The sequence below is a fragment of the Onychomys torridus genome, chromosome 14 (genome assembly GCF_903995425.1).
Source record: "Onychomys torridus chromosome 14, mOncTor1.1, whole genome shotgun sequence".
Classification (NCBI taxonomy): Eukaryota; Metazoa; Chordata; class Mammalia; order Rodentia; family Cricetidae; genus Onychomys; species Onychomys torridus.
In genome coordinates this window covers 70,486,705-70,503,250 of record NC_050456.1, presented here as the reverse complement: position 1 = coordinate 70,503,250, position 16,546 = coordinate 70,486,705, and the positions used below count along the sequence as shown (strand labels likewise).

At 51.6% G+C, this 16,546-nt stretch overlaps 2 protein-coding genes and 1 long non-coding RNA gene across 4 annotated transcripts in view; 2 read left to right on the top strand and 1 right to left on the bottom strand.

Annotated features, from left to right (window-relative positions):
• The window catches only part of Asb2 (ankyrin repeat and SOCS box containing 2), a 37,923-nt gene extending 36,076 nt beyond the window's left edge, over nucleotides 1–1,847 (top strand). Inside the window, exon 10 of the mRNA XM_036206121.1 lies at nucleotides 819–1,847. Within this exon, the coding sequence (XP_036062014.1) occupies nucleotides 819–955 (137 nt within the window). The 3' untranslated portion in view covers nucleotides 956–1,847. The remainder of the gene's footprint in view (nucleotides 1–818) is intronic.
• A 3,753-nt stretch (nucleotides 1,848–5,600) lies between these two features.
• Nucleotides 5,601–7,767, bottom strand: Fam181a (family with sequence similarity 181 member A). The gene is made up of 2 exons (XM_036206206.1): nucleotides 7,574–7,767; nucleotides 5,601–6,892 (listed from the first exon to the last, which is right to left on the bottom strand). The coding sequence occupies exon 2, from the start codon at nucleotides 6,806–6,808 to the stop codon at nucleotides 5,930–5,932; it is 879 nt and encodes a 292-aa protein (XP_036062099.1). The 5' UTR covers nucleotides 6,809–6,892; nucleotides 7,574–7,767; the 3' UTR covers nucleotides 5,601–5,929.
• A 249-nt stretch (nucleotides 7,768–8,016) lies between these two features.
• LOC118595210 overlaps nucleotides 8,017–16,546 on the top strand; it is a 33,081-nt gene continuing 24,551 nt past the window's right edge. For both annotated transcript variants that reach the window (XR_004946491.1, XR_004946490.1), the window contains exon 1: nucleotides 8,017–8,127. This is a non-coding gene — a long non-coding RNA (uncharacterized LOC118595210). The remainder of the gene's footprint in view (nucleotides 8,128–16,546) is intronic.

The window sequence follows — 16,546 nt, the reverse complement described above, 5'->3', positions numbered from 1 at the left end:
TCCTTGCCATGGCCTCTAAGGCAAGTCAGGCACTTGCCATCTTCCCTATTGGGAATGCCTTGGGCTCCGTCCCTCACCAAGAACCTCTCTCAGATGGTATGGAACCTTCTCCACATCCTCCGGAAGGCACTGCTGCATCTCTGGTCCAGCTTGTTGGATGGATGGATGGATGGATGGATGGATGGATGGATGGATGGATGGATGGATGGATGAGTAGCATGTTTTAGTTTGACCAACTACTTCCCTGTACCCGAATAAATTACCCAAATTACCAGATACACCCTTCTGCCGCTCTTTACCCCCACCTTCCAACTGAGCAAACACCAGAGCATAAGGTACTCCACAGGTGTCCAGGAGCAACCAAGTAGGAGTCTACAGCCTGCAGGGAGTTTCCCAGTCCTGCTACCACTCTCTGCCCACTTTATTTGGCTTCTCAGTGACAGCAGAGTCCCAAATAAGTCCTATGCATGGGAATGCCTACGAGGTCAAATTCTGACCAATTTGTTGAAGCCATTTGAGGGTTTAGGCTGCGTGTGAAGAGAAGAATCAAAAGACAGAGGGGTGTAAGCATGAGTCTCAGGAACATCCTGGTAGTCCTTACCTGGGAAGTGTCGTTTACCCTGACCATCTTGGGCTGTGCAGATTCATGCAGGTTGAAGGTATAAAGGCACTTTTCTAGTCCCAGCTTGGAGACTGAGGTTCCCAGCAGCAAGCAGCCACCTCTCTTGGACTCAGCCACAGCACTGGCTGAGCTCACAGGCCACATCCCTTGCTCAGTGCAAATGACAAGTGTGCATCTCCCATTTTCTCCTTTCTAGAACCTCCGAGACCTCTGGCTCACCTCTGCCGGCTGCGGGTTCGGAAGGCCATAGGAAAATACCGGATAAAACTGCTAGACACACTGCCACTCCCAGGCAGGCTAATCAGATACCTGAAATACGAGAACTCACAGTAACCAGCCTGGGAGGAGATGTGGTCTTCAGACTGTTTCCATGACACCTCAGGTGGCCTGCATCCAGGAACGCCTGGGGTCAGAAGGAAGCTGCAGAGTGTGATCTTGGGTCTCTGTACTAGAGCTTCCTCCAAAGTGAGAGCCCGGTGTGTGGAGTAGGCAAGACAACTCCTGTTTCAAACTGTTGAATGGATCACAGACCTGGATGCTCTGCCATTGGACATGGCCAGAGAACTTCGACCTGGGGCCAGGGCAGAGCTGGTCTGGGAAAGGCGGCCCAGACAGGAATCCTGGCCTTCGGCAGGAGAACTTCTAGGAATGAGTTCACCTGCCTGGAATTACTTTGTCCAGCTGTGAATCCATCACTGGACTCTGAGCTTTCTGACTGAGGGGGGGAACCCTCAGTCTGAATGCTTCATTGAGTACAATAAATGTCACATACTAATTTTCTGCCTTGTAGTATCCCTCTCTTTAGACTCTCCAAGCCTGATGTTCTCAGCCTTGCCCCTGGCAGTAGTGGAGACTGAGCAGGGGGTAGGTATGCAGACTCCTGAATATGTCCCCTTTGTTGGGCTTTGAAAGACTCATGATGGCATGTCCTTCATGAACCAGGAGAGACCTAGTTGGTTTCTTCTGGTTCAATCACCATGGAAACCAGCGCTCCATCACTAGCAGTGGGCCCATGCCCACAAATCCTCTTGATACCCAGGGTTGTCTTGCACATTTCTTGCCCCCCCTTCCCACCTCTTGTTTGCTACAGAAGTTGAAATAGTAAGGAAAGCAATCCAGAGCCAGAGAGATGGCAAGAAGAGTACAGAACCCCTGGCCACCATGTTCCTGGGAGAGAGGTGGGAGCAGGAGTCCTGTTTGCAGGTGAGTGCTGAGGCTGGGCGCTGTCATCACCCTTATTCAAAGGTCTGTGAGTTCCAGAAGCCGAGCCCTAGCACATGCTGTTTTCATGAGAGTTGCATCAAATTTTCCATGTTCTCTCTGCATAGAGGTGAAACTGCCTCCCAGGCCAGGTCAATCTTCAGCACCAGCAGAGCAGGTCCCCTTGATGCAAGCCTGCACCTAGCCTAGCCTCTGTCTTTGAGGGTCTTCTGCAAGGTCAAGGGTGGTTTGTGACCTTTCAGAAAGTAAGCCGCTGGACCAGTAGAGGAGTGATGACTCAGGCCGCCTCTGGCTTTCTCTTCTGGGCCTTGGTTTCTTTGTACAGTGGGCTGGGTGGCTCCTGATGGTCTTGCTGCCCTCTGGCATCCCTGGTTTTCATGAGTAGATCCTAGTGTCTGCAAGAAGAGGAAAAGCCTTCTAGGCTCTGAGGGGGCTAAGCAGCATCTTGTGCACACCACCCTCAAGGTCATGATGAGATAGAGGCTGAAGAGGGAAGGCACGGGCCTGAGCATAGGTGACGAACCCCTGTGGGGTTGGTTCCAGCTTTGTGATTGGCTCCATCCCTTGATATTTTGTTGCAAGTCCAGTGGGAAGCTTGCATCCTCTCTCCTGGGGATGCTTAGCCTCAAAGGTAGAGGGGAGGCTGCTAAGTGTGGTTCAGCTCAAGGTTCCCTGATGACATTTAACCAGTAAGCAAAGCAATCAAGGGAGGCGGGGGCTGAGCTGTTGGCGATGCAGACAGACATGTGGCTGTGACCCTGCAAGGCCTCCATGCAATCTAGAGTCCTGCCAGACAGCAGCTACACATCCTCCCACCTGAGAAACACAGGTGTTGGGCTGAGTGGGTGCCCCTGGAGTAGAGGAGGCAGAAGGGTGGTAGTGAAACTCAGCTATCACACATGGCAGTTTCCATCTATCTGGTGTCAGGCACCCTGTTATGGACAGCACCAATACCACCTTGAGCTCTCACAGATCCCGCTGTCTTAGCTAGGGTTTTGAGACACCATGACCACGACAACTCTTATAGAGGAAAAAACATTTAATTGAGTGGCTTAAAGCTCGGAGGTTCAGTCCATTATCATCATGACGGGGGCATGGCGGTGTGCAGGCAGACATGGTGCTGGAGAAAGAGCTGAGAATTTCGATCCACAGGCACAGAAAGTGAACTGAGACACTGGGTGTGGCTTGAGCATATGAGACTTCAAAGCCCGCCTCCACAGTGACATGCTTCCTCTAACAAGGCCATACCCAGTCCAACAAAGCCACAAGGCCACACCTCCTAATAGTGCCACTCCCTTTGGGGACCATTTTCTTTCAAACCACATCTGCCTCTGTCTCCTCACAGCCCAGATGCTGTCTGGCCTGAGGCCTGGCCTAGTGGTTCAATGATGATTGGTCAGTGTTTGGGGGTCACTCCAGACTCCATTGTGCCACCAAGCCCAGCAAGGATGCCTGCCTTAGAGATGTCACATGGTATTGCAAAGAGCTTTTTGGGAGTCTGGCCCCAATGCTCACCATGGTGGTAGGAGCAAGAGACAGAGAAAATGGGAGTCCCTGTACTGGCTTTGGGTTTCACTTGAAGCCACACCAACATGACTTGATATTCTTCTTCCTTTGTCCTTCCCCCTTCCTGGTATGTATTTATTTTGCAATGCTGGAAATCAAGCCCAGGGCTTTGTGCATGGTCACCAAGTGTTCTATCTACCCCTGAGCTACATTTTCAGCTCCCACCTTGCTCTTTGGTTGGGGGTGTATCTGCTGCTGCAACTAAGGCTGGTTTTCCTCTCCAATTCCAGATGTGCAATGTGCTCCGCTCAGCTGCTTCCCATATGAAGGAGACTGGTGCCCTGGGTTCTTGTTGGGTCATGTCTCATTAAAGGTTTCTGCTTTTATTTTGTAAAGGTTTATTATATTTATATTTATGAGTTTATGTAGTGTGTGTGTGTGTGTGTGTGTGTGTGTGTGTGTGTGTGTGTGACTTCCTATGGAGCCCAAGGGTGTCCTTGGGTGTCAGATTATAGACAGCTCTAAGCATCTTGATGTGGATGCTGGAAATCAAACCCGAGATTTCTACAAGAGCAGTACGTGCTCTTAACTACTGAGCCATCTCTTCAGTCCCAGTTTCTTCTTTTAAATGAAGCCTTCTGGCTTTTGAGAGGATGGATCTCCAAGTACCCCTGGGGAATCTGAGCCCCAACAGGAAAAGGCTGGTGTAGGGCCAGGACTCAGGCAGGGTGGGGCTCAGCAGCACCTGAGAATATGTGCCTCGAGGGTCGCTCCTGCTCTAGGAATGGGATGGTGCGATGATAGAGTGTCTAAGGCACTCACTGCGATAAGCAGCATGATCTGTGACATTTCTAATCTGCCAGCCTAGAAGGACCTCCAGGTGCCTAAGTGCAGGAGACAACTTACTATACTCACAGAAATCAGACTCCCACATATACAACAGCCCGTGTAGCAGGCCTGTGTCCAGTCTCACTTTTTGAGTGAGGACATTTCAGTGGAGACAAGTACCTTTATCCATAGGTGACAGGATTGGAGCTTTGGACCCTCTGCTGCACAGTCTGGAGGAGGCTAAGAACCATTGCATGGCTTCAGAGGGTCTTAGTGATGATGCACACACCTGCTCCTGGCCCCTCTGTGGTCTCTAAGACCACGTGTAGGGACCCCCCCACCCACCCACGTGCCAGAACATGATTCAGAACAACTCTATGTCATGTCAGAATCTGTGACTGAAATCTTCTGGTGCCTTTGGACAGAAAGCCCTGGAATCTTGGAATACTGCCCACATTTCCTTGGCCAACTACATTTCCGATGAACTTCCTAGTGGAACTGGGGGAAAAGTAGGCTAGGACCAAAGGGGCATGTGCAGCCTCTAGTCCTGGATGTGGAGTTAGCTGAAGACCAACTCAGAGGCAGGCCATGAAGGAGATGGTGCAAAAGGAATCAGTGCACCTATTGGAATCTCTTATGTGGGGAGCAGAGGCTCGCCCAGCACCAGGCTTGGTTGTGAAGACCGTAGTCTGATGAACTGTGTGGCCCAGCCACACTAGAGTGTGCCTAGGCCAATGATACTCAGGAAGGCATCTAGCCCAGCAGCTTGCTGTTTGGGAACTGTCAGGAGAAGCTCCCCAATCTTTGCCCCCAGCACACACTTCTATCTAGCCACAGACAGAGCTCTCCACATCTCATTGACATGTGATTGAGAGCAATCAGAAAACCAGGGATGTGAGTTAGTTAAAAAGGCTGCAGCTTCAGGGCTTGGGCTTGGATTTTGGTTTGGTTTGGTTCACCATGGGCATATAACTATGCTCATGCTTAAAAGGGACAGTTTAGTCAAATTGCCTGCTTTGGTGACCAGAAACTGAAATCCCATTTGTCCTGGTTTTATCTCTGACCAGTGCATGGCCACTCTGGCACAGCCTAAGCTGTCTCACAGGCACACCAAAATTATAGCTCTACCTCTCTGGGCCAGAGCATCATGAGCCATGGGGATCCAGACTTTGCCCACCTCTTTCTTCAGATATCTGGACCAAGCATCCTTCCCCGAGGTCTTTCTCCGTCCCTTCCCACCTGTTTCCTGTGAATTGCACTGTGACCCCCAGCACCCATCTCCAGGTAGCATCTCCAGGTAGCATCTCCAGGTATCTCAGAGGCTTCAGACCGCTTCTCTATATTAGCCCTGCATCTGGGAACTCTTCCATTTCATGACACCCAAGAGGTGGAAACTGCAAAAGAAATCTTTATTTTTTTTTTTTTTAACTTTCTCAATATTTACAAAGAACAAAAAGAACAAGTGAAATGCCCCTCCCATCCCCAGTAGATGGCAGCTGAACAGGTGTGTAATGGGTAGCTGTCAGACCAGGGTCCCACTGCCTATGGTCTCCACAGGGACAGGGAGAGGAGTCCCCTGGGGAAGGGCTCCTGTGCCTGGCCTCATAGGCTGCAAAAGTCAAATAGATGCCTGCCTGAGGAGCCCCCTCCCTGGGGCAGCCTGGATAGATCCCTGCCCAGCTCCCTTCTCACATGGAGAGCTTATCTGAGACCCCATCCTGCAGGCCAAAGAGGGGGGCTGAGGCTGTCGAGCTAGAGGTAGCCGAAGACATTGAAGATGGGAGGAGGCATGGCTGGTTTAGTGGGAATAGGTTTCAGAACCACAGGTCTGTACACTTTGGGCCCCAGACTGTCCACATCCTTGCAGAAGTGGGCCAGATCCACAGGTGAGGCTGGACTTTTCCTCCACAAGCCCAGACTGGGTACTGGGCCCTGAGGCAGGACCCCTGGAAGGCTGGGGAAGATGGGCTGTCCATGGTACTGGAATGGGCAGTAGCTCCAGGCATCAAGGCTGCCTACCAGGGATACCCCAGACATCTTGAGCGGCTCCATGTCAGCTAGTACCCTTGGGGACATGGGCAGTGGAGCAGTCTCAGGCCCCAGGGACTCCAGACCCTTGCAATTTTTCTTATTCTCATACAGAGATGTCTCCCTAGGGGCTAGGCCCACCTCCAGTCCCATTGGGTAGCTGAGGGTGGGCCTTGGTTCCTCCCAAAATGAAGCAGGCAGCTGTCTCTTCCTCATGGGCAGCTGGCCGGGTCTAGCAGCCTCTGGATTCAGCCCCCCGAAGCCCTGCTCCTTAGAAAAGCACTCCTCCCTGAAGGGGGTCCCCAGGACCTTCTCCTTGCAGCCCCCACCCCCGCCAGGGCCAGATTCAGGACAGGGATGGAGAGGCAGCTGCCCAGGCCTCTCTTCAGGCCCCCTTTGCAGGTGAGGCTCTGTCACCCTGCCAGGCAGGCCTCTAGGGAGCCTCGAATACTTCTGAGAGAAACGCTTGAGTTGCTTCTGCAGGTACTTGCGATGGTCCACAGAGCGGCGGCATGGCGCAGACTTGTCCAGGGCCGCCTTGATGTCACTGGACGCCAGGTTCACAAAATTCAGCAGCATCTTCACGTCACTGTCAGCTGCCATCACCACGGGAACTGTGCAGGGCTTTCCATGAAGAGTGTGGGCTCTGCTGGGGGCTGGTAGCTCCGAGAAGAGCACAGGGCAGACCTGGGAACAAAAAGGCAGCTGGAGTCTCACCTTCCCCAGGGCCACCAGAACTGAGTGCAGTAAGCTCCCCAACCAGGCACCCTTCTGAATCCCAAACAGAATCCACAGTGGGACACCTGGCAAGTCATTCAGTATTTCCTGACTGAGATGAGACAGGTGCCCGCTATTTCATTTCGTCTTTCAGGATCTGTGGCCCTCCCCTGGAAACTGAGGCTCAGAAAAAGCAAGCACCTTGCTCAAAGCCACCCAGCTACAAGTGGCATGGCTGGGGTTACATTCCCAGCTGGTCGCATCTCCCTCATACTGTGAGGCCAGCATGCACAACTCACCATTCAAGTGTTTATTTTCAAGGCCAAAGAAACTCTCCGCAGAAGGCCAAGCCCCCTTTCCCGTCCTTGGTGGTGGCCTCCCCCTCCCACCACCCCGCCCCCTCTACAGTCCCCTCGCTCCACCCCCAACTCTCACACAGGGCCAGGCAGGATCCCTGTCTAGCACTTAATCTAGACCTGCCTTCAAGGCTCCTCTCAGGCTGCCTGCAGCAGGAACTCCCCTGTAGAACCATATGCAGCAATTTCATGCCTCCTCGGCCGCCACCCACAGCAGCGTGCCCCTCCCCCAAGGCCCTAGCCCGCTCACACCCTCCACCCAGCCTGGTCAAACCACTTGGGACTCCACACTGACCGAAGGTGCAGGCTGGGACCCCCGCCAACGTGGCCGGCAGGTTCCCCACCGTAGACCCAGGCAAGCCCGGCGAGCTGGCGTGCAGCGAGCTCCGTGCAGGGTGAGAAGCAGTTGTGCAGCCCTTGAGTGGGCTGAATGGAGGACAAGTCCGGAGCTGGGGGGCCCTCAGGCCAATCAGGAGCGCCTCTCCAGATACAAAGCATCCCAATCAGGCGGCAGAGCCCCGGTCCCACATTCTTTACCGTCACAAATTGTCACCATGGGGACCATCACAAAAAAAGACAGCTCCCAAATGCAATCATTTCCCGGTAAATTTCTACCCTTCAGCCCCACTTTCCCCGGCCTCCACACACACACCCCTCCCCTTGACCTCGGTACCCTGGTTTCTTGAGGGAGTAGTGTGTGTGTGTGTGTGTGTGTGTGTGTGTGTGTGTGTGTGTGTAAAATATCCAGGATCAAGGAGGGCTGGATGCAGTGGAGACAGGCACCCAACCTTCCCAGATACTCCAAGCCTCCAGCTGCCATGCTCCAGTGCAGACAGACAATCGGATGGGGTAAGCGGGGGTGGGCTGCTTTCCCTCTGCCCTTGAGTGTTGAGCGTGTGCTCTCTGACTCTGTCTGTCCTCCCGTCTCCTGTCTCTTGCCTCTTTCCCCACCCTTCCTGAAGGGTCCCCTGCGATGGGTAGAGAGGTGCATTGATGTGAGGAAAGGTAGCCTGAACTGGCTAGCTGAGGGGTGCTGGGATATCCATGGGAAGGGAGCCGAGGCTCTCAGGAATCTTGTCTTTATGTCTGCTTCCTCAATTGAGCTGCACAAAGCCTGAATTGCCCATTCAGTGCGGCTGGACAAAAGGGTGGCGTTGCACGGTCCCCCTGCATTTGTAGTCAAACAGTTAGGGACTTAAATCGAGTCGTCATGATGGAGAAAGAGGTGGACAAAGCCCATAGAATTGCCATCAGCAAACATTTTCCTGTGTCATATTAGCTAGTCTCCATGGCTCCCCCTGGCCCTGGGACAATGGCACAAGTTTGCACACTTGGCTACTGTCACCGTGCCAACGCCGGCAGGGCTGCAAGCAGGGCCACTCAGTTGGAGCGAGGAAGGGAGTCCGGGCTGCCTTGGCCCTGCCCACCAACTGCCCAGAGAGAAGGTGAGGCAGATAGCCACATGGTGAATGAGGCTGCCTGGGAAGTGCTCGTGGGCAGGGTCTCCATGCCAGCTAGTTCAGTGCACCCCACACACCTCCTCTCTCCTCTCTCCTCCCCGTTCCCTGTCTTCCTGCCCCCCCCCCCATCTGCATACTGGCCCACACCTTCATACCACAGCCTAAATGGCAAACAGACGGAAACAGCTACATGCCCTCACTCAGGGGTGATGCCAAGAGACTGCTGCTGGGGGGCTGGAGCACCTGTCTACAGTAGCCTGAGGATCCCACCTCTGGAGATGGCCCAGGGCTGATGAACTGCAATTCTGACATCTAGAGCTGGCACATGTTCTCTAAGCGGAGCCGGGGCATGGCAGACAGGGGTATGTGGGCTGTAAACGCTGTAGTGGCAGCCATCACATGCTCTGTTTCCTCCGCAGTCGTCTCTGAGTGACTGAGGGCTGTGTGTGTGCCATTGCTATTTCAATCCCCAGGGACTGGAAGGGCAAAATTCTGCAGCAGTATCCCAGCCTGCCCTGACAATGGGCACCATCCTTTCTACTCCAAACTCTTGGTACACTCTGCTGGAGATACAATCTGAGGTCCTGTGGCCACCGGGTTAGACTCCTGCCAGCTCCCCTCAGACCCCATGTGTCTGGGACCACCCCTTCATCTCCCACCCTGCTGGGGCATTGCCCTTTTCTGCCTGCCAGTCAGCACCTGGCCTGTGACCTGTGGGCCCTATTCCCTGGAACAGGGCTGCTCCTGAGAATGTTGCCATCAGTAGATCGGCTTCTCATAAGGTGGCAAGATGGCAGCATGCCTGTAACCTTTAGGCATCTCCTTGTAGTGTTATCTCCATGCTTCTCAGGTGAGTGGGTTCTATGAGAATCCACTCTTTAAAAAAAAAAAAAACCTTTCTAGGCATGTGGTGATGGTGGTGGGGAGGATATCCCAGTGGTGAAACCCCAATGTGGCCCAACCAGACTCTCCCAAGCTCTGAATGTGTGCTATCCTACCAAGGCTTGGCACAGGATGGCTTCTTGTTTCCGGAAGTAACTACACAGTCACCCAATAGCTTGCATCCTGTTGACAGGAAACAACTGCTTATTTGCTGCCCAACTCTAGCCGGGTAAGGGCAGTGAGGGGTTGGCTGTAAGTTTGTTCTAGAATTGTGGAAGCAGAGGTGTCCTTGGCAAAAGACACTTACAGCTGCTGTGACTGGACCATGATGATGGTCTTGTTTTACCAGCACTGTGTCACTTAATGAAGGTGGCAGGCTCCCGATTGCACCCAGGTAGGAATCTCTGCCAAGCTCTGCCAAGGGCAAGTGAGCTGAGCTGAGGCACTAAGCCAACCAGAGAGCAGGGGCCCCACCTTCCCCTCCTCAGCCCTGTGAGCTGGGGAGCCCCCACTGCCAATACTGCGACCTGTAACCCCTGATCTCAGCAATGCAAAAATCCTACTTGACCTAAGAGTGGAAGGGAATGGATGTTAAATGTTGTCTCCCAGATGCCAGAATTACTATCCGACAAAGAGCCACTGTCCATGGGCAGGGAATGACAGATCACTGCTGGCAGCGAATCCCTGTCTTTGGTTGTGACATCCCAATATGCTGTGTGGCCTGACAGCTGTCAACTGGGGCCAGACCTAATTTCCTCCACCGGACTGGCTTACTGTGACCACCCCAGCTCTGGGGATGAGTGCAGCCAGCCACTCTGACCTGAAGAACGTGTAAAGGCCACTTGGGGTACAGCAGCTCGCTAGGATACGGGACATGCATCACATGGTGACTTATATAACTAACCCCTTACGTAACAGCAGCATTTCTATCAAAGTCCCGCCTGCAGCAAGTGTCAACCACAATCAGGCCTGACTAGGGATGGAAGGCGTCGGGTGGAAGTAAGCTCTTTGGGCTGTTGGGATGAGCGCTTCCTGCCCTGGCTGCCCCAATTTGTGGTTGATGGCAACCCTCCCCCCCCAGTATGACTATGCCCACAGAATGGCTGGGGCCTCAGGTGATCATGGGTAGTTGCAGCCCTGTGTCAGCTCCAGCAGCAACAGAGGCAGGGTGGGGTAACTTTGGAGTTCCAACCTTGGTAAATGCTTTGATTTCTCCCAATACAAATCAGGGCAGATTCAACCTCACTTACTAGCCTGGGATTTAACCGCCTCACTTGCTATACCCTTAGTATAGCAAGGGGTCAGAGGTGGAGGATAAGGACAGGAGGCTCCAGGTAGAGATGGCATGTCCATTCTCTCTCCATTACTCATGGCCTTAGGAGAGGAGACTCCAAGAAGGAATTTGACAGTTGAGACAGTTGAGTACACAGCAGGCCTTGTCTGCTTTCTGATGTTGGGGAAAGTAGTTGAGTTTTCATAAGTAGGGGTGGCACGGCTAGCCCTACAGAGGGCACCGAGGCATGAATGATGAGACTTGCCAAGAAGGAGTGGCCGTGATGGGTTATAAATCCTTATGGCAATGAACTGTGTCTCAAATGCCTCGTCCTAAAGGTGGAGGAATTGCAGCCCCTGGCAAACTTGATACTGTGATTAAAACTCCTCAAAAAATAAAGAAGAGGCTACCTGGCATGCAGCCAACACCTTTCCTTCTTCAATTCTCCACAGAGCTGGTGTGGTACAAACAGTGTGGCAGTTGTAAATCTGTGCCCCAGTGTTCTGTCCCTGCTCGATCCTGGCCCCACATTCCTGACACTGCCTTGTACTCCCACCCTCAGACCCATCCCAGACAGACACTTCACCTTGACTGTGTCCTCTCCTGCCCTTCGTACGCTGTGTCCTGTCCAGTCAGGCCACTGGCCAGGAATGAAAAGTCAGTTTAATCTCAACTGTCAATTCGGATTTGATTGGTGATGCCTCCAAGGAGCCTTGAGGGATGATTCCAAGGCCAGCATGGAATTTGGAATGCTCTGATCAGCTAGTGATGTCTGCCTTGAGGGTGGATAGAAATGGTCTCTGGGTGCCAGGTCCCTGATTCCAGGTGAAGCTGACAGGACACAAAGCTTTGCATTATAGTAATCCAACCACTAATTTTAGTCAAGCAAACAGAACACCGGAGAAGGGCAGTGACTTATCCACACACACCTTCCTTTAACCAGAAACCAGATCTCTTGCTTCCCAGGGCAGAGTGCTTCAGTTTAACTTGACAGGTTTTTGTTTTCCTTGAGATAAGATTTTACTTTATATCCCAGGCTGGCCTGGAACATGTGACCTTCTTGCCCCTACAGGCTCAGGGACCATAGCAGACTACACAGTCACTAACATGCTTCAATACCCAGCTGGGTATTAGTCATAGTAAACATCTTACATATCTCATGATATTAAAAATTATTTTGGAGATTTATTTATTGTTTATTTATATGAGTATTTTGCCTGCATATGTCTGTGCACCACATGTGTGCAGTATCATGGAAGCCAGAAGATGGCATTGGATCCTCTGGAACTGGAGTTATAGATGGTTGTGAGCTGCCACGTAGGTGCTAAGAATTGAACATGGGTCCTCTGGAAGAGCATCCAGTACTCTTAACTGCTGAGCCGCTTCTCGAGCCCCACACATCTCATGGTGTTTTATTCTCACAACCACCCTATGTGACCCCAGTATTTCCCCAACCTTGGCAGATGAGACTATGGCTCGTGGAGGTTAAGTGATCTAGCAGCAGCAAAGAGGATGAACCAGGGAGGGTTCAAACCCCATCTCCCTGACTCGAGACCCTGGGATCTTCCTAATAGCTTATGAGTGTACTATGTGACAACTGTCCCAACCTGGGAGAACACCCTGAGACAGAGTGTGGACACTCTGGGGTGCTGAGACAGTGAGAAGTTTGGTGCTGTGCAGAGGGGAGGAGATCAGTGCAAGAGCGGGGTGATCTGAGGAATGAAAGAGATGTTGAAGTCTTCCATTTCTGCGTTCATGAGGCACACAATAAATGCTTGATGCCTGAGTGGACGGTTGCAGAAGCAAAATGGAACATGAAGTAGCATGGCTGGCTGACTCTTGAGTGTAGCTCCGGTGCCTGACTCGAGCCCGAGCACACCTTCCCTCTCAGCTGCATGCTGTACATACCTCCATCACCACAGGAACCCTTGCCTCCAGGTGGCAGGACTTCAAAAGGAACTGTAGTGGAAATGGCCACATACCTGCCTCCAAGGTGGTGATCTTACCATCTCCAGAGACAAATAAGTAGCTAGCGACTTGGATTGCCACCTAGCAGGGAGATGGCAACCTGCAACCAGTCACCAAACGTGTGGTGGTATTGTGTTCCCCGAAATATTGTGCACCCTAATAAACTTATCTGGGATCAGAGACAGAACAGCCACAATATTAAACATAGAGGATATGTAGTGGTAGCACACGCCTTTAATCCTAGCATTCCAGAGGCAGAAATCCATCTGTTCAAGGACACAGCCAAGCTTGGTGACTCACGCCTTTAATCCCAGGGAGTGATGGTAGAAAACAGAAAGGTATATAAGGCGTAAGGACCAGAAACTAGAAGCATTTGGCTGGTTAAACTTTCAGGCTTCTAGCAACAGTTCAGCTGAGACCCATTCTGGATGAGGACTCAGAGGCTTCCAGTCTGAGGAAACAGGATCAGCTGAGAAGTTAGCCAGGTGAGGTTAGCTGTGGCTTGTTCTGCTTCTCTGATCTTCCAGCATTCACCCCAAGAGATGGCCTCAGGTTTGATTTTATAAATAAGACCATTTAAGATTCCTGCTACACAAATGCATACTGGAGAAATCGGCTGAGGACCATGCTGAGGGTCACCTGGAACTAGTGACCCCTGGGTGTGTCCCCAAGGAAGAGGCTCCTTTTTACGCAGCTGCCTCCTTCCTCCCTCCCCTTCTTCCTTCACACTTCCGTCTCAGCCCCTTTCACACACGTGCTAGTTGTAAAGTAGATCCAAAGACCTCCGTGCTCCTTGCTGTGGGAAGTGGAGACTAAGACCTTTCCCTTGGCATGGGTTTAGTGACTCCCTCCTAACGAATGTCAGTTCATTAGAAGGAAAAGGGACTGTGTAAGTTCTAGGCAATGTTGGACACAGGGGTGTGGGGGTGAGTGTGTAGCCAGTTGAATGGACATGTAGGTGTGGAGATGGACAGATAGGATCTATGTATGCATGTGTGTATGTATGTATAGGCGGGACAAGAGAGCAGAGAATTCTGGGAGGTGGAAGGCTGGAGAGAGAGTCACTGCCAGCCGCGACCATGACAAGGAAGATGTAAGGTACTGGTAAGCCACGAGCCACGTGGCAAAATATAGATTAATAGAAATGGGTTAATTTAAGATAGAAGAACTGGATAGCAAGAATCCTGCCACAGCCATACAGTTTGTAAGCAATATAAGTTTCTGTGTGTTCACTTGGTTGGGTCTGAGCGTCTGGCGGGTGAGAGAGATTTGTCCTGACTGTGGGCCAGGCAGGAAAACTCTAGCTACATGTATGTATGTATGTATGTATGTATGTATGTATGTATGTATGTATGTATGGATGGATGGGTAAGTGGATGGATGAAGTGGAGTGTGTGAATGGATGAGTGAGCAGTTGGATGGATGGGTGGACCAACAATTAAAAACTTCTGAGTTCCTCAGAAGCAGAGAGTTTGGTATGACTAATTGAGTGGTGGCCCTAATTTCTTCCCATGCTTCAAGGCTTTCTGTCTGTGAGGTTGCCCCGTGTAGGAATGCCCTTTTAACCACGATTTAGTTCCCATCTTGTCTGCTTATCTGGTCCCTACTGTCTACTGTAACCTTTTCAACAGATGCGTGTGCCCCAGGTAGAAGGGACCTGAGGGACCACGAGAAACACCACAGGCTGGGAGCAAGGGGCCTCTGGAGTCACACACCTGGCTTTGGGTCCTAGCTCTGCCCCTCACCTAGGCAGCTCCTCTGTCAGGCTGTGGCCCCCTGCCCTGTCCTTGGAGGATACTAAGGAAAGGCACACAGCATGCTTGTCTCGGGGCTGGATTGGCTCTGCCGCCCATCAGGGCCATTCCACTCATCCCACCATTGATTTGACGAGGAAAAAGGCCAAGAGGTAGTAATTAGCTCTAAGAAACTTGGGCGATTGATAGCTGGAATCTTAATTCTGAGACCCCCTTCTGCCTTCCCTCCCCTCCCAATTGAAAACAGATTTTTTTAAAATACAATATATTGTGGTTATGGTTTCCTGTCCCCCAGATCCTCCCAGATCCTCTCCATTTCTCTTCCCAAATCCACATCCTGTCTCCTCTTAGAAAACAAACAGGCATTGAGATAATAATAAAATATAATAACTCTTCAGAACCTACCTTCAGGATTCTCTTCTGTGTGCTCGGCCTTCACTAGCCACGAGGGGGCGCCTGTGGAATCATTCAGGTTTTCTATGCACTTGTAAACTCAGGACTTGCCAGGCAAGCAACCAACCACTCAGGCCCTTCTCGGAAACAAGACAAGAGTCCCCTCCACTTCAGTGCTTTCATGATACCTGAAGCCTCCCTCATTCTCCTTCCTTACCTCAACCCTTGGTCCTCTAACCCCCATATTCTTCTTTTCCTGAGCAGAATTGGCATCATTGAAAAGCCTTTGTTGTTTTGGCCACATGTGGCCCACATTTGCAAGCATGGCTCCTTACTTCAGGATTAGAGAATGTTCCTGAACATCTACTTTCATTCCATCCATCTATTCCGAAAACATCGGCTCCACCTCTGGAGAAATGGAGGAGCGGGGAAGGGGATTAAGGACACATCAGACAACCTTGCTTTCAGAGAAAAGCATGGTGTGGCAAAAGATGACAAGGCTATAGCCAGCTGGGCCTGGCATTGCAGACTGGCCATCCCAGCTACTTGGCAGGCTGAGACAGGAGGATTGAAGATTCCATGCCTGCCTGTCTCAGAATTAAAAATAAGAAGTGGGCTATAATTCAGTGGGAGAGTTCCTGCCTAGCATGTGTGAAGCCCTAGGTTAGATCCCCAACAAATAGGGCAAAATAACACAATACAACAACCAATGACTCCTTTTTATGTGTTGCTTGGAAACAGGAAGAGAGCCTGAGGGTGGAAGGCTGGAGGCTGTTCTGGAAGCTGTGGATCCTAAGTTGAGCCCTAAAGGATGCCAAGTGGTTGATCAGGCCAGTAGGACCTGAGGTTTCTGAGCAGCCACAGGAGAGAGAGACCTTTGCCTACAGGTCCTCATCTCTAAGCTCAACTTCTCACGGCAGGTCTGAGGTGAATAGACCTAGCCAGCAGCCACTAGAGGGCACTGTGACCTTTCTAAGCATAGCCTGGAGGCTGCAGACTATGGAGTTGGTCAAAGTCATTCTGGGCTCCTCTGGGTAGGGCAGCTCCATTCTCCTGACCCCAAGCTGGAAAGCTGGAAATTGAAGGTAGGGGAAAGACACAATTCTTGGGGTGAATGAGACCCAGATGCAGTATTAGGGGGCTAGTACAGCAGAGGCTGAGGGCCGAAGTAGATGCCCAAGGATGGATTAGCATCAGCTATGAAGACAAGACAGAGCATGCTCATCCTCTTCCCCCAGAAGCCGTAAACAGCCCTACAGTATTGTTCTTGTGACATCTCTACCCCATTCCCTGGAGAAAGGAGTTACACAGGGAACATATTAAGCCCTTAGGCCACCTTGGGACTGTAATACTTTTCCAGCATTTCAGCAGCTGGAGAGGACCTTGACAATTAGAAGCATGGCAGCGCCCAGATTTCAAGGCTGGGCAGACAGAAAAATGCTTTGGTGCAAACCAGGTTTTTCAGATGCCACAATGACCACAGAATGCTTGTCATGGCTATAAGCAACTTAGGGTCATTCTTCCTATCTCCCTTCATT